The sequence below is a fragment of the Pogona vitticeps genome, chromosome 12 (genome assembly GCF_051106095.1).
Source record: "Pogona vitticeps strain Pit_001003342236 chromosome 12, PviZW2.1, whole genome shotgun sequence".
In the NCBI taxonomy this organism is placed as follows: Eukaryota; Metazoa; Chordata; class Lepidosauria; order Squamata; family Agamidae; genus Pogona; species Pogona vitticeps.
Window position 1 is genome coordinate 20,223,184 of NC_135794.1, and position 18,107 is coordinate 20,241,290.

Sequence of the window (18,107 nt, forward strand, 5' to 3'; positions counted from 1 at the left end):
GACTGCACCTTCCAGAAATCCTAGCCAACGCAGCTCGTGGTGAAGGCTTCTGAGAGTTATAAGTCCAAGAACCTCTGGGAATCCAAGGTTGAAAAACACTGGTATGTATATATAAATCTAGTACAAGCAGAGGTATGTAGTAGAACATAAGAACTGGAGATGTAATCCACCTTTCTTCATGTTCTTAATTACCACCTGGTATAATTGATGTTGTGGCCAAAGTGTTTTAATTATGGAACTCCTTTTTTAGTCAGTTCGCCCTGCTGCGTTGGATCAAGTTCACCTCACTTAGCCTGTGTCTCTTTGTGTTGAAACTATTTAAAATGAGTTTTTGTGATTCAGTACTTAAAGCTCTCTTCGAGTTTCGGGGTGTCCCATCTTTATTTGTGTGGATGTGTTCTGTAACTATGAAGCTCTTGCCGCTTAAAAGTTGCCAACTTCAGTAGAGATTTGGGTCTTTAATAAGAGGGGCAGGTTTAACCACAAAATGTACTTTGAACCTTCGGGGAAGACAGGGTGGACTCGAAAGATAGAGAAATGAGGTGCAGAGAAGAGTTGTCGGGTATTTGGGACTTCTGCAGTAAGCCCGAGTGCTTGTGTTGTGCAGCGTTAGGAGAGGAAATATTCTAGATCTGGTAGTAAATAAGGGCTGCTTTTCGATCCTTGCTGAGATATATGGGGCCAGAAGATGGCAGTATAGCACTTGCCAAGTAGATCCGGGACAGTGAGTAATTTGCAACCTCAAATTCCTTTTTAGGAATTTTGGTATCTAATATTCTCCATCCCTTTTCTGCATGTGTAGCTATTTATCAAATGATTTTTAAATATTAAATATTTCTAGCACTCAGTAATATTTGATGTCACTATTTGTTAGCAGAATGTTTAATATTTGCCAGCTGACGTACAATGGTACATATAACGAAGCACATTTATAGCTTTCTGCATTCTGGGGGTACTTTTCACATAAACGCAACCGTGTCCTGTGTAACACACGGGAACTCTGCAGCACTCTAAACTTTGTCCACACAAGGCAATATTAAGCCTTTTCATTACCTTCTCGTTTCATTGTCCATCAGCAGGACAAGCAGCAGTGCCGAGAATAACTTTCTTTCAAATATTCATTTTTAAATGCACCTGGTCAATTATTTGGAAATCCCTTACACCTATGATTGTAGTGAGATGGTTGATGTGCAGGGATATATTTAACATCATATACAGTTGACTGAATGGCTTTTTGTTTTTGTTTTAGCATTTGATACAAAGCATAAGTTATTTAGTATTTGATAGTTGACAGTTAGTGAGATTTCGAAGGATTAAGTTTCACTTGTTTTGAGAACTATTTGTTTTAACTCGTGCAGTAAGGATTAGTGACTCGCAGGCAGTGCCCGGAGGAGGTGTGGCAGGGCAGACAGGGTGCGGCCCCTGAGTGGGCACCTGCTGGGAAATGCCGAACACCTGTTCGACTGAGAAACAAATTGGCACAAACTGGAAGTTTGGCAATTCATGCCCATCTCTAAGCAGCAGTAATGATGCATGGAGATAACCCCAGTTATAGATAATGATGAAGCCTGGGTTCCAAGTACCATGTCAGTTGCATATGAGCAAAACAACTGCTAGGAAGGGAGCATGAGGGAAATAATAAGTACACCTTAAACGTCTTGACAACAGAGTTATCCAGAGGTGGGGGACAAAACCTGTGCTATTTCTTTGAATCTCGATATTTTGCCATATCTTTTCTTTTCTCAAAATTAGATGTTTACATTCTTGCAAAATCTTAACGTTTTGTGAAACGGCAAACTCAGATTATTTTCATTTTATTTTAAAAAACACTTTTTATCAAGATGATCTGAACTAGCATATAGCTTACATGCTTTGGAAATGCTGCAGACCACAGAGGACTTTCTTTACCTTATACAGTATTACACCCCCCCCCCCCAAAAATAAGCTCATCCTGCCAGACCACAATACATCCGCATCTTGGGCCAGCAGATGTTGCTACACATGCTTCTCTTTAAGACCAAGAAGCACAAGGGAAAACAAAACACTGAAAGAACCATGAAATGTTAGAGTTGGAGGGATTAGGGTAGGTAGAACTACCTTGTGCAGTTGGATTTAGGGTGTATAAAGGAAACTGCATTCTATGCACAACTTTTTCTATTTATTTTTGCCTTGTTTTGATGCAAAATGCAGTCACAGAGTAAACTTAATTGTAAGCACGTATAACTTCCAGGACTCAGACAATTTATTAATATATTCATGTATTCATCAGGAATCAAAACCAAATCCAAATTTTAGTCAATCTATTTTAAATTTAAATGGATGGCTATGGTGTTATTCTTTTTGTTTGAAATCTTGGTACGTAGTATTGATCTATAGCATTAATCTTCCAGCAGTGGAATATAATGTATCCAGGGAGATGTGTCCTAAAAACAATATAGTACCAAAACATTTTAAAAACTTGTCTTATTGTTAGCTTGCCTTTCCCCTTGCTCTTATAGTCTTAGCTGCACTACTTGGTTAGAAAGTCTCAAAACATGAGTGGTATGCGCTCAGCCAGTAGCTGCACCTGTTAAGATCCCCTAAAGTTGAAAAGCTCTTCAATAAAATTGAGCTTCTCTTAAGCATTGGAAGTAGACAGGGATTCCCCCAGGTTTGCATTTATTTTATCATGTTTATTTAAGTGATAAAATGAACAAAATATATTGTTACACATTACACAGGTTTCCAGTGAATTGATCAAAGGCAAGATTATTTACATGCCTTGGATTCCACTCCTAGTAATTTTAGCAGTGTGTTGTGGGGGGGAGGGGAATTTTCTAAGACTGCTTAATGACATCTAATTCTCTGCACTTTTTTGGAACTTCAGCTGACCCGACAGTGAAAGACTTAATTGGAGGCTTCACTGCTCTGCATTATGCAGCCATGCACGGCCGAGCCCGGATTGCACGCTTGATGCTGGAATCGGACTACCGTGTTGACATCATTAATGCAAAGAGCAACGATGGCTGGACTCCCCTGCATGTGGCGGCTCATTACGGCAGAGACTCATTTGTACGACTCCTATTGGAGTTCAAGGCTGAGGTTGACCCGCTCAGTGACAAAGGTACTACGCCACTTCAGCTGGCCATTATCCGCGAGAGGTCCAGCTGTGTCAAAATACTCCTCGATCACAATGCCAATATTGACATTCAGAATGGCTTCCTCTTACGTTACGCTGTGATCAAAAGCAATCATTCCTATTGCCGGATGTTTCTTCAGAGAGGAGCGGATACAAACTTGGGGCGTTTAGAAGATGGACAGACACCGTTGCACTTATCGGCTCTTAGGGATGATGTGCTCTGCGCACAGATGCTATATAACTATGGTGCAGACACTAATACAAGGAACTATGAAGGACAAACTCCACTGGCAGTTTCAATAAGTATTTCTGGAAGTAGCCGACCTTGTTTGGATTTCCTGCAGGAAGTAACACGTATGTATATTGGGAGTCTTTAATTGACATTATTCAGTGGTCTTTCTTCAGGGGTACTGCTGGGATGTTGGGTATAATGAAGACAGAGTTCTACTCATGGGACACTCTTCTAGAGGAAAGAAATAAGTCGGGATTGACTGATTCCTCCTCCTCCTCTCTGCAGCCTTTAACATCCACACACACACACTAAAATGGGGGGTAGGGTGCTGCTTAATTCCTTATGGCTACACAGTAAGTCTTAGTATTTTGTTTCTCAGGATACCATTCAATCTTAGGTCTAGGATAGTGGCACTAAACCGTTGCTGATCATCCCGTGATATATTATTATTTAGGTATATTATTGGCACCATCACAACACCATCACAACACAGTTCACCAAAAAGATTCTTTTTTTCTAACAGTTGTTTGATTCGTTATCCGGATTCATTTTTGTTTCTGCTCATGATGCATTGTTGGTTTGTTTATCTGACTGGAAGAAGAAAATGGTAAGGTGGATTAGATAGCACACTGAAAAGAGCAGAGCCAGTGAGTAATGCTCCATAGTGGTGTGCAATGTGCAGTTGTGCCAGTGTACAAATACAGCATGTTATTAAAAGCAGCTGGAGTATAGTAGGCTGTAGACTGGTCTCTGTTCAGCAGCAAGCACCCTTCCCATCTTTCTAAGCATTACTGAGTTGTGGGTCCATATCTCGTGAAATATCCGCAATCATTGACTGTAGTTCTGAGGATTTTTTTTCATTGATAGTTGTGAATTTATGCTGGCATTAATTGCACAAATTGCAGCAGCAAATTGCTGCTAATTAATAAATTGTGTAACATTTTCAAGTTGTGTGTCATGACTGGCATGCAGCTTACAATATGAATGGCAATCCATTGATTAGCAGTGATTTGGCAATGCACAATAATACTTCAGATTAGGCATCCTTCAGTCTCAAGAGACCATGATAACGTGCTCCGTATGGCGGACTTGGAACAGCATCTAGTGTGGCTGAGAAGGCCAATTCGAGAGTGACAATCCCTTCCACACTGAAGATAAATCCAATCTGACCCCTGTCCAGCTCCCTGATTTTGCTGCTTTCGGGACTGCCTCTTCGCCTTGATGTGTTGGACAAGGGTCTCTTCAAATTGGGAGAGGCCGTGATGCACCGCCTGCCTCCAGGTTGAACACTCAGATGTCAAGGTTTCCCATGTCAAAGGGATCTGATGTTGAGCCATCAAAAAGAGTCATGGTGGACATCCAATCTTGGGAAGTATTTTTAAAAAGGCCGTCCCTGTTAACCAAATCAAAGGCGAGATCTATGAAGGCCACAAAGAGTGGCTGTTGTTTTTCCCTACATTTCTCCTGCAACTGTCTGAGAGAGAATACCATGCCAGTGGTGGATCTATTAGCCTGAAATCCACACTGTGGTTCTAGATAGACTGCAAGCACCTGGAGTCTCTTCAGCACAACATGGGCAAGCAGCTTCCCTACAACGCTGAGAAGAGAGATGCCATGGTAGTTATTGCAGTCACCTCTGTCTCCTTTGTTCTTGTACAATGTGACGATGTTTGCATCTTTCATGTCCTGTAGTACTCCACCTTCCCTCCAGCAAAGACAAAAGACTTCATACAGTTCGGTGGTGATGATCTTTTTACAGCACTTCAGCAGAGATGTTACCCTTTCCAGGTGCCTTGCCGGAGGCGAGGGAATCCAAGGCCGCTTTTATTTCTGCTAAAGTTGGTTCACTGTCCAACTCTTCCACGACAAGCAGGCACTCGAGGTTATTTAGTGCTTCTTCGGTTACTACATTCTCTCTGGAATATAGCTCAGAGTAGTCCTGCACCCATTTGCTGTGCTCAGTCCTAGCAGATTTCTTCTGTATTGGACCTAAAGCCTGTTTGATACCGTCATACATTCCCTTGACGTTACCTGTGTCCACTGCTATCTGTGTCCAAGAACAGAGCCATAATCGTTGGAACATCTCCTGGCCGCCTGTTGGACTTGGCTATGAGCAGCTCAAAGAGCCTGCAAGTTGTACTCACTAGGACAAGCTTTGTATGCTGCTAGAGTTCTCCTCTTGTCCTTGATAGCTGGCATCAACCCCTCTGAACGGGCTTTGAACCAGTCTGCCGTCTTTTTGGTCTTCTTGCCAAATGTGGACAAGGTGGTGTTATAAACAGCGTTCTTGAAATGTTCCCATTGTTCAAGTGCAATTGCATCAGCCGGGCCTGGAAGGGTTTCCTCAAGCGCTTGGGCAAATTCCTCCACTTTTCTCTAATTGCGAGTCTTGCTGATGTCAATACGTGGTATTCCTTCCTTTTTCGTGTGATACAATCTCTTTGCTCGCAGTTTTACTCTACTACACACCAGGGGGTGATCAGTATCGCAACCAGCACTCTGGTAGCTGCGTGTGATCATAATACGAGGAAGGCTAGAATGTCTAGTGAGGATCAAATCGAGCTGATGCCAATGCATCGATCTTGGATGTCTCCAGGAAACTCTGTGTTGAAGCTTCGTATTAAAGAACGTGTTGCTGACACAAAGACCATAATAACAGCAAAACTCCAGCAAGTGTTGGCCGTTTTCGTTCATCTTCCCAGTGCCAAAACGGCCTAGACAAGTGGGCCAATAATACTTATGCCAGTATAAACCCACAATAGAATCCTAGCCATTATATACAAAAACCACTTTGTTTTTATAGGTGTAGATACTTTATTTCCATATAAAACCTTTCCTTTCACCTTAGTGTCTATGCAAACTTCTCAAGTTTCTAAGAAACTTTAAACATTGTTGCTATATACATTCATTCAAGGTCTGCTTGAGAAATTTAATCACCATTATAGCATGTATCAGCCCAAATACTGCTTTGATTTGTTTATTGGCACAAGTAACACAACTCTAATATTGGCAATGGTTGCAACATTGTTTGCAATAACTATTTTCTTTAGCATTCCTTTGTCTGATTTTGTTTTCCCATGTACTTTAAACTTTTCTTTATCTTAGTTTCTTGATCCATTTCTTCCAAAACTACAGTTTCCATTGCTACTGAAGCTGGCTTGTGCTTCTTGAAAATATTACTATGACCAAATCTTTCTTGAAAATCTTCTTCCAGTATATATAAAATGTTGAGGCTGTAATCCTTAACACCAAAATGTATTTTGTTATAGAAGTGAATAGAGCTTTCTTCAGATTAAGGAGATAATGACTGGGACTTTATTGTTTTAGTCCACTGAATATTTTTAATAATTTAAATAATACCTTAATAATTTATTTCTAAGAATCCCTTCAGCTTTGTTCTGAGGTATTGATCCAGATGCTCCTGATTTTCATTGTGTATCTTTTAATCATCCAAACATATAGCTGTACTTTCATAGACAAAGTATCTTTTAATCATCCAAACATATAGCTGTACTTTCATAGACAAAGTTTATGGAGTAACCGAGCTGAAAGCTTACTTTATTTTTCTTCTGTTCGTTCACTTCTCCTCCCTTGACCTATACTGCCATGGCCCTCTCGTCTTTGCATTGTTTGGCATCCTCTGACAATGAATGGGCATCCTATATATCGCTGTAGAAGCTCACGTCTTCCTCCCTCCCTTCACTTCTTGATGTCTGGCACACTGTACCAATATGGGACTGATTCTTAGGGGTGCTTTAGTGTACTCAACCACTCCCAGCTTTTTGGCACGTCAGAGTTGTTGAAAGCCAAGATTTCAACTAGTCCTCGTATTACCATTTTTGTTAAGGGAGTGGTTTGTAGGAGAGCTTCCTTATGTAAAAACTTCCAATTTGGGGAACAACTTTCAGTTTGTGTACAAACAAGGCAGCACGAAAGGATGGCCGGTTTAATCAGTAACAATTACAGCAGCATTTCATTTTTTTGGGGGTGGTGGTATGAAAGCTGATAGCTTTACGCTATGGGTTGATTTTGACATGCACTCCCTGTATCTGATATCAAAATGTGGATCTGTGCTTGTGAAATGCATTACTATTTCACACTGTCAGCAAAAATGCAAGGCCTTGCACTGAGGAGTTTCCAGTTTAAAGCTATATGCCTGGCAAGGAAGGATGCAATGGGTAAAATAATCTCTATAGCAGTGTTTCTTCCATGTGGAAGGGCCACAGTTCTGTCATTTAGAGGAGGTGGATTAATGGGGATAGGAGGATTTCTTAACATGAAGCAATTTGCCTCCTGAATTGTTCCTTTGATGCACAATTGTACCTTTGATGTAGGACTGCAACAGGATTTCAGCCAGTGTAAGCTACTGTCTTGTAAAAAGAGGCCATTAAGTTACATTTTTGTATGTGCTACAGTAGCAGCATTGTTTAAAACTGAAAGGAATTTGTGAACTTAAAACTTAATTAAAAACCATTTAGATGAACAGCTCCCAACTTTGGGTCCGCAGATGTTCTTGGACTTCAACCCTGAGAAATCTGAACCATCACAGCTAGCGGTGAAGAGTTTTAGTCCAAGAACATCTGGGGACTCAAGGTTGGGAACCCCTGCTTTCCGTCCTCCTTTCCTTGAACACCCCCAGCTGTGAAAGAAAAATAAATCCTCCTTTTGGTAAGGTCTGAAACATATGTGTGTTGTTGTTTTTACAAGCTTTGCTGTTGCTTGCACAGTTACATGGTTTGGATCTTTTGAAATGGAGTCTGTCATGAGATGTGATCCCATAGTCAGCTGCTAGTTTTGTTAAGGAAATTGTATCTTCAGCATCCTTCACAGGCATGAGAATATTTTCCGTAACTTAATGTGGAAATTTAAAATTGATTCTGTCAGTAGATTAGGGCTGTCAGGGTTGGTCTGTTCTTGGTTCAGGTTTTGGATGATTGGGTATTTATAAGCATGCTCATTGTTTTTATAGAGCTAGTTTATCGAATATTGTAGATTCTTCATGCAGTATCATGCACATAATACAACACCAATAATTGGGGTGGTGGTTAGAGATGGATCAGATGCCTCTGAAGAAGTAACATCTTAGTTTTTGGGAGTCATGGAACATAGGAAGCTAAACTTTCAACATGCTGTATAATATCTTAGATGGGTGCTTTAGTCTAAGCAAACTTACTAGCTATCATGTTCCAACCACATTTTCAAAGCAGGCATGTTTCCCTCAAGAACATAACTGGCCTTTTTGTTTAGGTCGGTTCTTTGATATCACTGCAGTGTTTTGTGTGTTTACCCCCTCACAATCCCTTATTCAACATCCCAATGCCCTGTTTCAGGGAGGCAGAATGTGGCCACCTATGAGCATTACAATGCAGAACAAAAGTGAAACCTTAGGTATAAGAACTGTAAAAGAAATTGAGCTAGAATGGCTGCTTTAGTCTTACTGTCTTAAATAATTCTCCTCTATAGCTGCATGACTGTGTATCATTTTTGGCTAAATTAAACTATGAACAAGAGAAGAACAAGGCCAATCTCAAATATAATTTGCTTATAAATATACAACAAAATAATTTAAAGGTGGAGCATTAGTTGCATTAGTCTGTTGTAGCAAAAACAACAGAGTGTTGTGGTACCTACCAGACCAGTAGGTTTTATTTTCGCATATATTTTCATAGACTGCCACCCAATTGTCCACTGACGCTATATTCCGTGGGCTATAGGCCACAAGTAAAATAAGATTTGTACAAAAAAAAAAACTTTGGGGAGAAAATTTGGTATTTCCGGAATGTTAGATTTTGTTCCAGGTGCTTATATTGTACTTGTGGTGTACTAATTAAACTGGTCATGCAGCCAAAACTCTGCTCGGGACCCAGTTTCAGTCGCAGGTAGCTGGCTCAAGGTTCATTCAGGCTTCCATCCCTTTGAGGTTGATAACTTGAGTATCCAGCTTATTGGGCAAGAGGACGATGTGTAGCCTGCAAAATTAAATTGTAAACCACTCAAAGAGTGCTTTAAGTGCCAAAGGGCGGAATATAACCCAAATCCCTAATGAACTTTTTTCAAGCTAGGTATACTGATACCTGTGAGGTATTATGATGCTTTTGGTCCCTCAGGTGCCCTTCAAAATTTGGGCTGTGTTGAGGCAAGGTGGAGGGGTGTGTGTGTGTGTGTGTGTGTGTGTGTGTGTGTGTGTGTGTGTGTGTGTGTGTGTACACTACTACAGATTCATTACTCTCCTCTTTCCCTCTCTCTTTCTTTTGCTCATTGCACAAGGCTAGTTTCTTAAGGACAATTTAAAAAATGGCGTAGTACACACCTAGTTCCAAATGTCAATGGCCATTGTTTCTCCTCCCCACACTGGAACAAATATTTTCCATGAACTGAAAAACATGGACATCTGAACTTCAGCAGCCAGCCATGTCTAAGTGGCATCGTTTCTCATATGCACACTGTCTTGTCACTTTATATATAGAATCTTCTTTATTCAGGGGTCACTCTGCGAATAGCAATTTTTTGCACAATCCTCTTGGATTTCTGTTTAGGCGGTGAGGGTTCAGACTAACAGCTGAATTTCAGAGCTACTGTAAATGGTTGTTCAATAAATGAAATTATTTGGCAATTGGTTTGGCTGATGAAATCAGAAAATCAGAACAATTCCTGTGCCGATCCTTATTGTTTCCAGTTTTAAGGCCCCAAGTCTCTCCTGTTCTCTTTCTTGCCCACTCCACGCTCTTCTTGTTACTCCACTCCAGTTTCTCATGAATTCCACCCATTGAATATGAGTGTTAAGCAGGAGATTGTTTCTCCTGCTTTTTGAAATCTTTTTCCCATGGCCAACTTGGTACACTGTGAAGCACAATCTGAACTTCAACTGTTCCACTTTCTTACTTTCCCCAGAGGCATGCAAAGAAATTAAAGTGGTGTGGTAGCAGATCCTTGGGTTGGTGTTGCACTCAAATATCCTAGAAAATGTAAATTTTGTTTAAAAAGAAGTGGGAGGGAGAATCAATATAAAACGTCCATCATGTGTTGTCACGGCCCCTATGGCTTCTCTCTCTCTCTGAGTGTGAGTGTGTGTACATGTGCTTGTGTCAGGCAACATATATTCCATAAAGTGTGTTAGACACCTGAAATAGTAGCTTTTCAGAGACCTGTTAGTCATCTTCCTAGGAAAGAAGGAATGGGCAATTTTACTCTTTTTTTTGTTTACTTGCTTTAAATATCTGATTTCTTCCATGCCATTCAGTCTTGGCAAAGCCATTTCTGTCTTACAGGTTTGTAAGAGAAGAAAATACTGTTTTTCCTCAGTGGTTTGGTGTGGTTGTGTTGTATTGTGAAAGTCTGAAAGACTTTCTTTGCCTCTACTGAAAAAGTTAAAACTTCATGAACATCTGAACCCTCAATCTGAAAATTTTATAATGATGGGAAATTTTCTTTCTGACCTTTGTTAGTATAACTGGAGAGAAATTCACATTCTTTCTGATCTCAAACTATCATTTTAAACTAGGCTTTTGTATGTGTTGAACACTTAAGCACTAGTTTTGTCCCTCCAAGGTAAGCAGCCTAGGAGAAGAAATAGCGTTTTCTTAAATAAAGATCTGTTCTCCAATAAGCCACAAGAGTATAGAACAGTGGCAGGAGGTAGATTTTCTTGGCAAATAAGGCAGTTAATTTTTTTTCCTTTTTAACGCAATCAGTTTTGTGTAACTGAGACAGTAATTATTATGTTACCAGATGGTAATCTAATCAAGGAAAACTGGAAAAGGGAAAATGCCTGTACATGAATGTATACAATTGTTTTAGGTTTTGAACTCTGAACCATGCCCATATTTCAAGTGTAGACCAGTTTCCAGCCTCTTGGTCTGATGCTATAGTAAGATCTTGTAGTGAGAGGATAGCTGATTTGTTTGATGTACTTTTATGCCATCCAAAACCTTTGAAAGATTTAATAATGTGATGCTGCTTTAAGTCCATAGTAAATGGGCAGTTTCTTCCGGGATCATCTTGTGAGCCAGTCGATCCTGTACTTGGGTGGGAGGCCCTCTGAGACTAGCAGGGAACTCCAGGTATGACGGAAGATTTGTACCTGAAGCCACAGAGAGCCAGTTCTGCCACTTATCGCTGTCAATACAAGTCTACATTGACTATAGTTTTGGCTTAGTATAAGGCAATTTCCTGTGTTCCTGATTCTTCCGTTTATGGTTTCATAATATTAATCAGTCCAATTCTAGCAAATTATTGCTTTTAGATTAGATCTTCACAAGCACATGCAGTTTGAAATCCTGTTGCTTTGCATAGGAAACATAAATCAAATTCTGCTAGGGAGACATTTGATTTACGCCTTTTCCATTCAGATGAATATCTTATTAGCTGAGACAATGAAAACCCATGCAAATCTCAAACAGTCGCTGAGTATATTTTCAGAATACATTCCTATATAGTTACCAAGTAGTATTCATTTAAAATTCCAGTTGAATAGTAATGTTAAATGGCTATGCCCATTATAGTGATGCCTTCACAGAACAGATGTGGTGCCATTGATTGTGCACTGACCCATGTGGGCAGTAAGCATCTTTCTTCACCACCTCCTAGCAAAATTTTCAGGCCCCTCAAATATCACTGAGTCTTTGGGGCATCTTTTTAGGCACCCACCATCTTTTGTTTACATTTTGAATGTCATGGTTCTCCCTCTCTGTTATCACTGAAGATTGATTAAACTTAAATTTATGGCAGTTTATGCTTAGAGGGAGATTCCAGTTATAATGAAGTAGATAAAATGGAGTGCTCACTTGAAGGACAGATCCTGAAGCTGAGGCTCCAATACTTTGGCCATCTGATGAGAAGAGAAGACTCCCTGGAAAAGACCCAGATGCTGGGAAAGTGTGAAGGCAAGGGGAGAAGGGGACGACAGAGGATGAGATGGTTGGACAGTGTTACCGAAGCTACCAACATGAATTTGACCCAACTCCGGAAGACAGTGGAAGGCAGGAGGACCTGGCGGGCTCTGGTCCATGGGGTCACGAAGAGTTGGACACGACTTAAAAACAACAAAGATAAAATGATCATCTAGGACTCTGGAGAACAGGGTTCGATCCCTTCACACTGCCGTGGAAACTCATTGGGGGAGTGGAACTGGTAAAACCACTCCTTAAATATCTCACTTAATTTGAAAGCCGCATGAGGGTTGCTATACGTTGATTCTGACTTGATGACACAGAACACACATGCTTAGAGGAGATTTTTAAAAACAATTTCTTCTAACAAAACCACTAACTGTTCTTTTAAAGAGTGGAAGAAAACTCACTAATAAAGATTTCCTTGAATATGATGCTTTGAAAATGTTTCGCTGTTAGGAGCAGACAGTGGGCTTAATGGGTACTGGCTTTGAGAATATTTTAATTGTCTTACCTAACCTCTTAGTTTTTACCTATATCCAAATATCTTTTCAATCGTTGCAAAGGTTCTGTACTTATTACACCTCATTAGACCAAGCCTGATTTATCACCTTCTTTTGCTTGTCTTGCCAGCTTACTAATAATATTCTACGTTTACCAAATGAAGGTTCACTGGTGTTGGTCTGTAATACCTCCCCCCCCTTACTTTTTCATTCAGAGGCAACCAAGAATGAGTAAGTGCTCTAGACACCAAGATCCAGTCGATGCGGCAACTGGTGCTTAACGCTAGAAATGCCCATTATTAGCACATTCCCAGGAAATGCTCTTCAGCTTATCAGGAAGAAATGTCAACATTCCTAATAATCAGGTTCTTAGGAATTCTCTCTTAAGTGTGGATTGACTTTCTTCCACTATTCTATTCAGAACATTGACTGTGTGTTGCTTAGTTTCCAGAAGAGGAGATTTGGGTTGGGTCATGTTTCCTTGGATTACCCTAAGCTTTTGACATTCACTTGTGCACTCTAGCAAACCAGAATGCTTAAAAACCCTAAAGTGCTCTACTGGAAGCTGCCGTTCTTGTGATTGTTTATGTTCAGGGGTGTTGCATTCAAAACATGAGGAAAGGTGCATATATATTTCAGCAACCCTGAAGTCTGTCTGCGATTGTCAGTCTTCAGATGGCTTAAATCAGACAGCATGACATGTCATTTCCCCCACTACATGAGATATAAATTGTAAAGGGTGGGGATTCTGCATGTTTGTATGTTTTAGCTGTCCTTTTTTTTTTTTTTAAACCTTTACATGATATATTAATTCCCTTTTCTCTTTCTAGGACAACCACGGAACTTGCAAGATCTATGCCGAATTAAAATCCGCCAATGTATAGGCCTTCAAAACCTCAAACTACTTGATGAACTACCAATTGCCAAGGTCATGAAAGACTACTTAAAACACAAATTTGATGATATTTGACGTTTTGCAAAAGACAGTGGACAATAAGCAAGATTCGTTTATATTCCAGATACCTTTCAAAGGCTGGTCACCTTGCACAACGTATATCCTATGCAATTTCTGATTTTTTGTTTGTTTTCCGAGAAGTCAGAAGGCAGGTATACAATTCCTTAAGGGGAAGAGGTGTTTTATACCAAATGTTAGAAGGTCTTAATTTTTTTATTTCTTGGTCCAAGTTTACAGGATTTCAAAGTTTCTAAACAACTCTGCAATTGTGGATCTTGTTCATGTTTCCCTTCTTTTCTTTTTGCAGGGGGGGGTTGTTTGTTTTTCAAAATATCACCTCTGAAAACTTAAACATGCAGCTTTGAATGAAGAACACTGGCTATTGAAAGCCTTCCCCCAACCCCCAGGTAGCACATGTAATACTGTGAGATAGTGGAATTAATACTAAACAGGCTAAGGATTGGAGCCTTGAGGGAGCAGTCAGCCCAGTAATCAGCTGTTGTGTCCATCTGTTTGTGGGGAATCCCAGCCAGACCCCTTTGAAATAAAGAGGCGGCATAGCTTGGTGTTTCACCCATTAGTACTGCTCCTGTAAAGGGAGAAATATGGATGTCTGTATATGCTCCATGAGGAGTCCTGACAATTGAGTGGATTCCATGTGAGCATAGCTCTGCCCAGAACATTCTCCGAATCATGGCTCAAGCTTGTCAGTAGAGTGTTCAGAGTTTACTTAGAAACATGTCAACTCTTTGGAAACATTGCCACGTTCACTTTTTCCAAAAAGTGGATCCTTAACATTATTATTGCTGTTCAGAAGTCCATATGCCTTGCCCCTCCTTTGATGCCAGTATGTGGGTTGCTGTTTGTAATTAAGTTTTACACTGCTCAGATGCCTCTGTGGTCTCTGTATTATTATTTTTCTCCTATAAAAGCATTAACAGAAAGCAAATCTAATTTCAAAGCCATTGCATACTGTTTCTCATATAGTGTCTCATGTGCAATTTTTTTCCATTTTATGTTTTCTCCACATGTGACTTTCACCCGTTCGTACCCCTGGCCTCAATGTGATGTTTGTGGCTATTCAGATTTCTTCATTATTACTGAAGTTTCTATTATCCCCTCCCAAATTTCAGAGATAACTGAAGCAAGCTAATGGGCTCACTTTGATCAGACTTCTGTTTTCCCAAGTAAGAAGTCAAATTCTAGTCCTAAAAATCTAATTTGGCAATTTGTTCTTAATTCTTTTTAGGGAGGCTGTATAATTTGCTTTGGGCTGATTAAAACTCCTACTTTGCTCATATGCACTATGTGAAGATTGTGCACAGCACAGAATACCTGCTAATACGAAGTATAATCACCCATATGTATCTTGCCTACACACTAAGCTGTGTAAACATGAAATCTCAAATTTGCACATTTGAATGTAAACTCTGTGTGTTCAATAGGTCTGTTGAACCACAGCTGATATTGGGCGTATCCACAACAATATTAGCATCAATGCTGCCCCCCCTTGCTTTTGGGAATTCTATATGCAACTCAACCCTAATGAGACTTTCTCATTGCCAATAAAATAATTGTCTCATCACAAATCTAACTTTACATGGCCCAATTCCTGCTTTCTAGCTTGAAGCTATTCCAACATAAGCTATGATGTTGACTACCATTTAGTAAAGCTCTTTAGCATTAGTGGGGAGCACCGCAGATTGGGTTTCTGGAGGCTGTCTATATATCTCATTGGTGTTATCAATATCTGCCATGATCTTGAAAGCTGGACCTCTGGGTTTTGATTCTGCATCCAAATCTCAAACACACTCTTGCCTCATTTTCTCAAAGGGGAAACAAAAAGCAGATAATTAAGGATCCATTCTGCTACTTAATCAGTAGGTCATAAAAGCAGTATCTGTTTTCCCAAGTGTCACATCTCTTGCTGGCTGTGAATTAAAAAGAATGTGGTAGCAAAAGCTGATTTGGTTCTGTTTGTGCTTGGTTTTGAATAAGCAAGCAAGAAATGAGTGGCATTTCAACCAACCAGCTTTTATTAATACTGCTTTAGTAATGGCAGGTGAGAAGTGTGTTTACTGAAACATATCAGTTGAACAACCAGCTAGCTCACCTTATCTTCATAACGGGAGCCATAGGTAAGCCATCCATGCTGTATTTAATGTGCAGTAGTGAATGGTATGGTTTTGGGAGATTAGGGGCAGGAGGATCTCAGCTTTCCAAGGATACAAACCTAATAATAACTATTAATTTTTGTTCTTCTAGAAGAGATTTAAAAAGCTCTCCATTAATCAGTCTGTTTTGGTTGTTAGGTTCTTTGATATCTGAAGGCCCCAGCTCAGAAGAGGTTAGATATGCTTTGGGGATGGGGAAATGGCTCTAGAATTACAGGTCTGAATCAGTTTGGCTGGTGTTTTGTTTTGGGTTTTTTTTTTGGAAAAAGTGATAGTACATTCTTAACAGCCTAGTTGTCTCTACTAGTTCAGGGATCCATTGTAAGGTGAATTTTATTCTGTCTTGCTGCTGTGACATAAAAAAGTATAAATGTCTTGCTGATAACAAAAGTGCTATTTAATGAAATGTATAATTCCATTTATTTATTTGTTTGAGGTCTTTGTCTTTGTGTTTCCCCCCTGTGTTTTTAAATAGCACACTTTTATAAAATAGACCATAAAACTAAAATCCCTCAAACCTACTTTGCAAACTTTTCTTTCAGTTAAGTTGTATTGGCAGGTTTAAGGCAAGGGGGAAGAAGGGGAAGGCTTTGGATTTCACTGGCATAAAAAACTGAGCTCTTGAGCATACAAACCACCTGGTCCTTCCTTCCTTCCTTCCTTCCTTCCTTCCTTCCTTCCTTCCTTCCCTCCTTCCTTCCTTCCTTCCTTCCTTCCTTCCTTCTGTTTCATTGCGTCCATGCTACACTGAATTGGGACCAAAGGCCAGAATTTACTGTATGTACGCCTCCAAGGCAGGCTCAGCTGAATGAAAAGTAACGCAGCCCAGAGGATTTCCACTTCTTTGAGCACATTCAACATTTTACTGGTCTAAGAATTGGAACAATGATGTTGATGCAATTTTTTGTTTGTTTGCTTGTTTGTTTTGCACCTAGAATATCGTGGGAATTTTCTGTGAGAAGTTTGGGCTTTAAAAAAAACCCCAAAAGACAACAGCATATATCCCTGGCCTGTTACCACTTGAATATTTGTTAACGTTCACAGTTTTTTTCATACACAGATTGGCAAATGCACCAAAGAAATGAACAAGACAATGATCATTAACAAACCACAAACCTCATCCTTTTGAAAACAAAACCAGAGTTTTGTAAATATTTCTGTTTATAAATGTACAGCAGAGTAAGAGTGTTTTTTTTTACATTATTTAATTACCACATTTCTAATCTATTTACAATATTGGAGATCATATTTGTTAATTCCAAAGGCTTCTTTTTGGATTGTGGGGTTTTTCCCTTCCTCTGTTTCTTCTTGTTTTCCTCTATTTGCTTACTTCATTCCTCATGACAAAAACAACTTCGTCCTTTCCGGGACAGCATGAAGAAACAGCGTTCTGTACTTTTTAGTATTTGGTCCTTCATACAGACAAAGACGAGTAAGGCCCAGTATAGGGATGACGTGGGGCTCCTGCAGATGGTGACTTATCAAATTAAGAGTCGGCCACAAGGACAGACATTTCTTCCCCATTCCTAGCATGCAATTCTTCTCGTCCTCTCCCCTCATCCTGACCTTAACAAGAGCTTATTTCATTTGGAAGGTTCCCAAACCCATTTTGCATCCTTGTTAGGAAGATAATCTCTGTTTAACATTAAGTATGGTTAGCAGCCCAGTTATAATGCTAAGGTTAGAAGAGAGGAGGAGACTGTGCCTCATAGGGGGAGGAGAGAAAATAAAGGGAAACTGGACACAGCTACGGCTCTGAGCAGCAGATCTTGACCAGCAGAGACCTATCTTCCGTGCAGCAGTTTCTTTTTTAACAGTATCTTAACCTATTTTCTTCTTCATTTTGTAATGTAAGATTTTTTGCGTTGGGTCATTTTGAATTAAAATACTTTACCAAATTCTTTTAATACTGTTCCTTCTCTCTTTCTCTTTCTCTCTCTCTCTCTTTTTTTACCTTTATCTTTACATGACATTAATATTTTAGTTGACAGAGTCTGGGAAGGATGTCCTCAAGAGCTGACTTTTGAAAAATAATGTTATACTTAACCACAGGCATTCCAAGGGTGGCCACCGGTTTTGAGACCTGGATATTTCATTGGTATTAAAACTGTCAGACATGGATTCCTCCCATGTCCTGATCGCCTTAGTGGTTCTTGACTGGAGAAGCAGGATGAATAAGGACAGGGGGAAAGTCCATTGTTTGATTCAAATCATATTTTTAAAAGCCTCATTCTAAT

At 39.9% G+C, this 18,107-nt stretch overlaps 1 protein-coding gene across 2 annotated transcripts in view; it reads left to right on the top strand.

The window, feature by feature from the left end:
- The window catches only part of ASB7 (ankyrin repeat and SOCS box containing 7), a 28,939-nt gene extending 11,162 nt beyond the window's left edge, over positions 1–17,777 (top strand). For both annotated transcript variants that reach the window (XM_072982076.2, XM_072982077.2), the window contains exons 5-6: positions 2,867–3,472; positions 13,572–17,777. In XM_072982076.2, the coding sequence (XP_072838177.1) occupies positions 2,867–3,472; positions 13,572–13,711 (746 nt within the window). In that variant the 3' untranslated portion in view covers positions 13,712–17,777. The remainder of the gene's footprint in view (positions 1–2,866; positions 3,473–13,571) is intronic.
- The last annotated feature ends 330 nt before the right edge of the window (positions 17,778–18,107 follow it).